The sequence below is a fragment of the Aegilops tauschii genome, chromosome 5 (assembly GCF_002575655.3).
Source record: "Aegilops tauschii subsp. strangulata cultivar AL8/78 chromosome 5, Aet v6.0, whole genome shotgun sequence".
Lineage (NCBI taxonomy): Eukaryota > Viridiplantae > Streptophyta > Magnoliopsida > Poales > Poaceae > Aegilops > Aegilops tauschii.
Window position 1 is genome coordinate 391252324 of NC_053039.3, and position 8919 is coordinate 391261242.

Genomic DNA, 8919 nt, shown 5'->3' on the forward strand with positions numbered 1-8919 from the left:
CTGGGAGAAGACGCAGCGCGGTCGTTTGGGCTGGCCCATGTGCGGGCGGCCTGTTTTTAAATTTTGTTTTATTATTTTTTATTTTCATTTCTGTTTTTTTCCTTTAAATAATTTGGTACTTCAAAAAAGTTCCAAAATTTTAAAAAGAAAATGTTCAATAAATCATAAAATGTTTGTGGATTCAAAAAACATTCATAATTTTTTGAAAATATTGTACATTCAAAAAAATGTTTGAAATTTGGAAAACAAACGTTTGGGAAATCAAGAATTGTTCATGATTTAAGAAAAATGAGATCATGATCTTTTTTCTCCCGTTGCAACGCGGTTCTTTTTGCTAGTATTATTCTATACACCGTAGGCAGAATTCATCAACACTGACAGGCCAGTTGACCAACATTTATGTAACAGGCCAGTTGCCCAGCGTTTATTCCTGTGCACGAGGTTTATCATGTAGGGGCTATCTACGAAGTTCCAACACACATGCTTGTCCGGAACTAGACCAATCCGACGACGACGAACATTGATCTCCAGTTGGTGTGTTTATCTATACGACGACGAACACCTTTCAAATCTATACCAATTTGATTTGACTGGGGGCGCTTGGCGGGCCTTTAGGACTAGTGCGAAGTAAACAAAAGAATCCACAAAACAAGTCCAACAACACAAGAATAAACAGATAGAATAAGTGATGAGACAACATAGATACTAAGGCCCTGTTTGTTTGAGCTTTTGCTTCTACTTTTGCAGCTTTTTCACTTTGACGAAAAAGCCATAAAAGCTCCTAAATAGGTGCTTTTGGAGCTTTTTTGGCTTTTGATGAATCAATATTGTTATATTGATTCATGAAAAGCCAAAAAAGCTCCAAAAGCACCTATTTAAGAGCTTCTATGGCTTTTTGGGCAAAGTGAAAAAGCTGCAAAAGCAAAAGCCCAAACAAATAGGGCCTAAGAGTTACATCAACTTAAACATCTGGACTGGGTTTAAACGTCAGCTTAGTACGGTTCATCCTAAGATAAATAAACCCCTGGCAAAAACAAAGGATGAAACATGCTAGTTCACTACCCTTTATAATCCCCCAACTTATTCTAAAGCCATATAATCCACTTCTGAGCCACTCAGACAAGTTACGGTGGAGACTCCTCCAGGATGCTTCTTCTTGCTAGAGGATCCCAGGGGCGTCTTCCCTCTTTGTTTCTTCTTTTGCTTTGTACCTGGCATAACACAATATCAAGCCTTCAGTCCCGGATTAACAAAAAAAAAACAGATCCATGAGCTACTTTACCCTATCTTTGCCCTTCCCTATCAAATAAGACAGCATTTCAAGAACGCAGAGCTCCATAAAAAAATTATTATACTTGTAGAATGCAACACACAAGTAAACTGTGCCCTGATTGTGAAAGCAGTAGTTGCAGCTGTTTTTTCCTTTCCCACTCTTAGTTTAAGAGCTGTTCTGGCGAGTATTCCATCATCACTATATAGCAGGCATTTGACCGTGTGCTGGCTATATACCTGCTTCCACCATGCTAAGTTTGTGTATGTATCTACATGCTATGAAATGTAATTCGTTTATGACCTCACCAGGGCCTTCCAATCCCCAATCAGCTGTGTCAAGTATCTACCAACTCTATTTGAGATGACTAGTATTTTCCCCTAGCATGTCTTATTTTGGTTCAACTTATATAGTTCACGCTAATCCCTACACTACCATGACCCCAACAAATATGCATTGATCTGCTAGATTTATCAAAAAGAATAAACATTCGAATGTTCCTGATATTCCATGGCAAATATACCAAGTAGAGGATCTTTGAAAGTAGGAGTGGCAGCAGCAAAATATATGCGATTACCTGGAGCAATTTTGAGATATTTGGAGAGGCTACTTGCAACATACGCCTGGCCTAAACCAATTGTGTTTTTGGCTCCAAACTCAGCAATGCTCTTTATCATCTTCTTTCTCAAGTCAACAGCAAGCACATATGCTGTGCGTTCCATGTCCCGGTAGTCGATCTTGGCGAGGAAATAAACAATGTCGTCTTCTTGCGGGCTCAGGCTCAGGGTGGGTAGGCCAATGTGTAGTCTCTCGAATGCTATGGTACCCTCATCGACCAGCAGATTTGGCAGTGACTTTGAAATCTGCGAGGAATCGAGCTCGAGGCCCGTGTGCTGCCAAGATTTCTCAGCCACAGGCAACGAACGGGTGTCAATTGCCATGCTACATTTGGTAGCTTTCCAGCCATCGAATGTGACGGTTCCATCTTTTGTGAACGAGCCCGGAACAATTCGAATCTGCAGCTGGGTGTAGTGGATGAAACCATCGACAATGGCAACATCCCGACTGCATCTTGGATCACCTTTCCCAACTCCCTCGCTCTCCGGGATCAGCAGGGGCAGTTCGATGGGGCAAAGTATGGGGGTTTCAGCAAGCACGTCACAGAAGAGAATATCGCGAGCAAGATTGACCCATGCGACCACACCATTATCTCCTCCAATGGTGATTGCTTTGTCTGTCCAATGGTGATTGTATGGACCATTCCCCAATACTATGGCCGTCTTGATGCTCCAGGCCTCCTTCTCTGAGTGATAGAGGCAGAGCTCATGTTGTGTCCTTCTGACACGCGCAGAACGTTTTGCGGCGATGACGAATTGGCATGCCTCGCAGTTGTGCTCCTCCTTGTTGGCTCCATGGTGTTGCAGAATGTATCCACTGGAGCTATGAGGGCGCGGGGTCAAGTGGCTGGAGCTACGAGGGCGCAGAGTGACTCCATGGGGGAGATGGGGCAAGTGGTCATGGTTGGTGGCGGCTTGGCGATGCTTGCTGCAGGTTCGCAAGAGGGCAGCCGAGGCTTCCTCAAATTCGTGATGGCGGCCAGGATTAGGGAGGTGCTTGAGTGACGGGTGGCTTACCTTCTTCCCCTTTCCCTCGGGGTCCTTGGTGGCAGCCTGGTAGACGAAATACTCTTTCCTCTCGGGATGGAAGATGTCGGATTGACTGGGGAGCATGACGCTGAGGAGGACGAGAGGGCCCTCCGTTGCCAGGATGGTCGGCTGGAGGTCGAAGTCGGCGTGCTCGTACTCGGTGGCGTGGACGCAAAAGTAGGAGACGCGCGGAGGGCAGGCGGCGCAAAATGTGACCTTGATGCTGCCCTTGATGTCGGGGCCCTGCAGGACGCAGGTGGCGGTGGTGGCGTCTTGGCGGTCGACCAGGTAGCCGAATTTCTCGATGAGGACGAAGTCCGTCTGCTCGCCATCGGCGTAAGCAGGCGGAGGCAGGGGCGCATCCATCGCTCACCTTGAGATGGATGCCTCCACGCTCTTGGTCTTGAGCACTTGCGCCGTCGATCGATACAAGTAGAGGAGCAATCTATCACTCTATCAGTCACTGCCGGGATCGGGATCGGGATCGGGTTGCTCAGCCAGCCGCCGGGGGTTCGAGGGGAGGGGGCAGGGGGAATGCAAGGGAAAGGGCCAGCCTCCTCTTCGTATGCGAAATGACTCCTTGGCACGCGCGCGTCGCAACGCGCGGATCGCCCCGCTCAACAGATCAGTTTCGAGCGGCGAGTGGGAGTGAGATACGGGACAGAGCTAGTGTTACCAAACAACATCTCACATCCACCGTCCGATCTGCCATCTGCCTTCCGAACGGCAGCGATAAATAAGTTTTTTTTGTCAGCTCAAAACAGAGGTGGGGGATCTTGGCAAGACAACAACAAAGTCTCAAACACCATATATGCAACATGTCCCTCACAGTGTAAATAGATTCATAAGGTTTCAAAAGATCAAATCAGAGGATAAGGATATTAAGCTAGGAAGCGGCAACTAGACAATAACAAAAATCAAACACCCCATATACAACATGTAAGTGACAGCATAAATAGATTCATAAGGTCTCACAAGCAACATAGTCCTATCATTATATTTCAAAATTCTTGTGCCTCATATAGAGAAATTAAAACGGCTAAGCTAGCCCAGCTGCGGTGATTTCTCAATGTAACGTGAGGTGTGCCAGGGTATTGACACGTGTAATTGGTTTTGTTGCTGCTTTGGATCTGGTTTTGTACCCATTTTTGCCCTGTCCGCTTCTGACTGGTTCACTGTTTACCTGTTGTCGTGTCAGCAAGGCATGTGTAGGGACCCTGCAGCAGCCGGTTACCTCCACCTCTCTAGAATTTTCGCCCTCCTTGCCTCTCATGCCACCTTCAATGCCTCCATGAGCTCAATGACCGTAGCATGGAGAATAATCTTCTCTCCCTCCGTGGCGCTCTCCAGCTTCCTCCTCCACTCTTCTTCCTCCCTTTGTCAAGTTGAATGCGCTCTAGAGAAAGGGCTCCAGCCAGGCTGACTCCACAGACACGTGATAGAGAGCGTCACCTCCAAGCTTAGTGTCGCGGACGGACTACGCGCTGAGGGGCGCCGTGTTGTTGGTTGCATGGTGGAGGGTGGCGGCTAGCTACGGGCTGGGGAACACTGTGCAGTTGGCCACCACCAAAGTGGAGCGTTGCTTTTGTCGACCAACACGAGCAGACTTTAGTGGTTTCTCTCGCCGCCCATCATCGGGACGTATGCCCTTCGTCCACGTCTGCCAATTCCCAAGCGCCACTACTGTGGTATATGCCCCCATACACATCCTTCAGGTAAACCCTAGCAACCTGCTCATGCTCTCTCTGATATCTGGTTTCACTGGCCTTTTTGATGTTCTACTTTGATTCGTGTAGATGCTTCGCATTGATCTACTACTTTGACTCAAAACAACCTATTTGAAGTTTGGTTGTACAAAAAAGGAAAACTCCCCCTCTTTTGTAGTGCACAATAGTTGTTTGTGTTAATGCCTCGGGAGAGAAATCAACCTGATTGTGTTTTCATTGCGAAATTTATTCCTTCTACAGAGATATGTTTATTTTAATTGTAAGCATAATTTAAAAAACATTCGCTGCCATATAAGTTTGTTTGCTGGAATATAAAGTAAGCATTGCATAAGATTTCACTTTGGTCTATTTGTACATTACAGCTCAAAGATAAGAGTCATCGTCTGTCGTCAGTGTTGCCCTCCTTGGCGTCACCAGCATGCCCTGCTGACTATGTTGATGACACTAGAGTTCTTTGGCGTGCCCCTTCGTTGGTGGTGTTTATGTTTGGCCAATTCAAATTTTGCTGTCTTGGTTCCTGTAGCAATCATAATTTCTACTTTATTCATGTGAAAAATATTTACTACGGGATTTTATGTAGGGAATGGCAAATTGATTCCAGACGACGACTGCTCTAGGAATCTTTGAGGCCTTGATGAGAACGACAATAATGACGGTTAAAGAAGCTCACGCAACGGCAAATATCAGTACCTTTGAGGGCCGGTTTTCCGAGACAAAAAATCCCAAGAAATTACCCTCATGTCATCACCATCCCAAAGATCATTGTTCGCTGGTGGACATATCCTTGATACAGGTTACCAAGCAATTACAAGAATTTGGATACAAGACCATAAAGGTCTAATGAGTGCAACAATGATTCCTAACAACGGATGAAGGAAGCGACTCATGGATCTCCAACGTTGATTGGGCGCCATTCCCACAGGAAGGGTGACCTGGATAACTTCTATCTCGCGTGGTTGCTATCTCCTGTTCCTATGCTGCGGGATTGTCTTCGTAGCACTCTTCTCCGAATCACGATTTGAGCAAGACAATAGTTTCACGCCTAATATACGGTCCTATCCTCGAGGAACTCGGAGGTCCCACCCAGGATAGAAGCGCATATTGAAGACACTTTGCAAGGTGGATATCATTACATCGTACCATGTACATAATAGATGGGGATACATACAAAGACATACAATCGCCACATGAATACATCAATACATAGCAAACCTCATACAGAAGCGCAACATCCGACTACGGATGAAAACAAATGAAAAACATGAAATGACACCCACCCTGCTAGCCTAGGCTGTCGACCAGGAACCTAACCCTTGATCGGAGAAGAAGAAGAAGAAGCAGAAGAAGAACTCCAAAACAAGCAAGTATCGCTCTCACGTCAGATCATCGCATTACCTGTACCTGCAACTGTTGTTGTAGTAACCTGTGAGCCACGAGGACTCAGCAGTCCCATTACCATGGGTATCAAGACTAGCAAAGCTTAATGGGTATGGAATGGATAAGTGGTGAGCTTGCAGCAAGCACTAAGCATTGTATGGTGGCTAACTTACGAGTACAAGAATAAAAAGAGTAAACTACGCGTAACGGTCGCAAACTAGTAATGATCAAGAAGTGGTCCTGAACTACCTACAAATCAAACATAACCCCACAGTTTTCTCTTCCCGAACTTCCTCAAAAAAAGACGATTACAGTTACGCACGCGGTTGGTGTATTTTATTTAAAGTTTAGTGTCAAGTTCTCTACAAACCGGATATTATAAATTTCCACGTCGCCACCTAACCACAGCACGGCTTCCAAAAAGATTTAACCCTGCAGGGGTGTCCCAACTTAGCCCGTCACAAGCTCTCACGATCCGCGTTAGAAAGACCTCAACCTCGAGATATCCCAAGTATCCTTGGAATCTCGGTGCACAAGACATTTTGACAATGGTAAAACAAAACCAGCAAGACCACCCAGCGTGTCGACGATCCCGATAGGAGCCGCACGTATCTCGTTCTCAGGATACGACTGGATAGGTCAAGCTACGAGTAAAACCAGACCTTGAGTTTCCTCGTGGTGACAAATTTTAAAACCAAAGTTGGGCCTTGCGGTAAGAGTTTTATTCAAAGCGAACTGTCAAGGTGGGCCCATAAACCCCACCCGTGTTAGGAATGCAAATCAAGGAACATAACACCGGTATGATGGAGACTAGGGCGGTGATACGTCCATTTTGCATCATGTTTACCTACTGTTATTTATGTTGTTTTATTGTATAATAATGCTTTTTGGAGTAATTCTAATGCCTTATCTCTCATAATATGCAAGGTATACACAAAGGGGGAGAATTCTGGCAGCTGGAAATCTGGACATGAAAAAGCTACGTCAGGCTACCTATTCTGCACAACTCCAAATGAGATGAAACTTTATGAGGAATGTTTATGGAATATTTGAGGAATATTGGAGCAAATAAGTACCAGAGGGGCCCACCAGGTGGGCACAACCCACCTGGGCGTGCTAGGGAGCCCAGGCGTGCCCTGGTGGGTTGTGCTCACCCAGGCCCACCTCCGGTGCCCCTCTTCTGGTATATAAGTCATTTTGACCTAGAAAAAAAATAAGGGGAGGACTTTCGGGACGAAGCACCGCCGTCTCGGGGCAAAACCTGGGCAGGAGCACTTTTGCCCTTCGGCGGAGCGATTCCGCCGGATGAACTTCCCTCCCGGAGGGGGAAATCATCGTCATCATCATCACCAGCAACTCTCCCATCTTGGGGAGGGCTATATTCATCAACATCTTCAACAACACCAACTCCTCTCAAACCCTAGTTCATCTCTTGTGTTCAATCTTTGTACCGGAACTATAGATTGGTGTTTGTGGGTGACTAGTAGTGTTGATTACATCTTGTAGTTGATTACTATATGGTTTATTTGGTAAGATTATATGTTCAGATCCATTATGCTATTTAATACCCCTCTGATCTTGACCATGATCATCATTGTGAGTAGTTACTTTTGTTCTTGAGGTCACAGGAGAAATCATGTTGCTAGTAATCATGTGAACTTGATATGTGTTCGATATTTTGATGATATGTATGTTGTGATTCCCTTAGTGGTGTCATGTGAACGTCGACTACATGACACTTCACCATATTTGGGCCTAAGGGCATGCATTGTGGAGTATTTATTAGATGATGGGTTGCGAGAGTGACAGAAGCTTAAATCCTAGTTTATGCACTATTCTGTAAGAGACTTGTCGGATTACGGGTTCCACAAACCCTTGAAAGGTTCGAACTCTAGGGTGCGTGCGGAGATCTGAAGCTACCCAACCTGCCTACTTGCAATCCTCCTAAGCCTAGCGCGACGGGCTCGAAGAGACAAAGAGACACATCAGTTTATCCTGGTTCGGGCCACCTTGCAGTGTAATACCCTACTCCAACGTTTTGGTGGATTGCCTCGAGGGGCTGAGGATGAACTAGTACAGTGGATGAACTGGCCTCAGGAGGTGAGGAGTTCTTGAGCTCAAGAGAGCCGGTGAGGTGGTCGAGTGAGAGTGGATCCGATCCCCCTCTATGGTGGTGGCTAAGTCCTATTTATAGTGGCCTTGGTCCTCTTCCCAAATATTGGCGGGAAGGGATCCCACAACGGCCAGATTTGAAAGGGGACAAGTAGTACAGCTTATCCTAACTAAAGTGGTCTTCGCCTACGAAAAGCCCCTGGTCGTGACGCTGCGGTGGGCTCGGTGATGACCTACGTCCTGCCGTCCTGGTGGTCTAGGTCTTGTTGCACCAGAATGGAAACCTTTGGCTGATTCCTCGGGACTCCGCGCCTATGGCTTGCCTCCCTTGCACCAAAGGGGAAACTGGCGCTCTGTGCCCACTGGCGCCCGCCTGGCCTTGGTCGTCATGGCTCACATCAGCTGATCCTCGTGAGGTGCACCTTGCATAGAACTCTCCGCCCCTCGGGAGCCAGCCTGAGGAGGCCGATCCCCTCAGGGGTCTTGGTGTCGTCCTCCTCGCGAGGCTTGGCCCCTCGCGAGGGTCTTGAGTCATTGATGCTGAAGCGGGGTCGTACTAGGCCGTCAGTGGAGCCACGCCGTGGGCCGCAGGCAGGCAAGTCAGGATACCCCCATATCCAGAACGCCGACAATAGCCCCTGGGCCCAAGGCACACTCGGACTTGGCTTCCAGGCGAAGCCAAGCGGCAAGTGCGGAGCACCGCGGGTCTAACCGCCTGCGGCCTTGATGACACGTGGCGATTGATGGGACGTGGGCGTTTCCAGTTCCCCACGCTGCCTCGGCAACT

At 47.2% G+C, this 8919-nt stretch overlaps 1 protein-coding gene across 1 annotated transcript; it reads right to left on the reverse strand.

Annotated features, from left to right (window-relative positions):
• Nucleotides 1-661: 661 nt before the first annotated feature.
• On the reverse strand, nt 662-3484 carry LOC109787449 (uncharacterized). The gene is made up of 3 exons (XM_073500471.1): nt 1848-3484; nt 915-1211; nt 662-781 (listed from the first exon to the last, which is right to left on the reverse strand). The coding sequence occupies exons 1-2, from the start codon at nt 3280-3282 to the stop codon at nt 1081-1083; spliced, it is 1566 nt and encodes a 521-aa protein (XP_073356572.1). The 5' UTR covers nt 3283-3484; the 3' UTR covers nt 662-781; nt 915-1080.
• Between the last annotated feature and the right edge of the window lie 5435 nt (nt 3485-8919).

Bases quoted from the DNA above. Each gene is read 5' to 3' on its own strand.
- LOC109787449 (XM_073500471.1), bottom strand. From the start codon at position 3,282: ATGGATGCGCCCCTGCCTCCGCCTGCTTACGCCGATGGCGAGCAGACG. The intron at 1,212-1,847 runs GTAATCGCATAT...GTGTTATGCCAG, and splicing joins ATATCTCAAAATTGCTCCAG to GTACAAAGCAAAAGAAGAAA.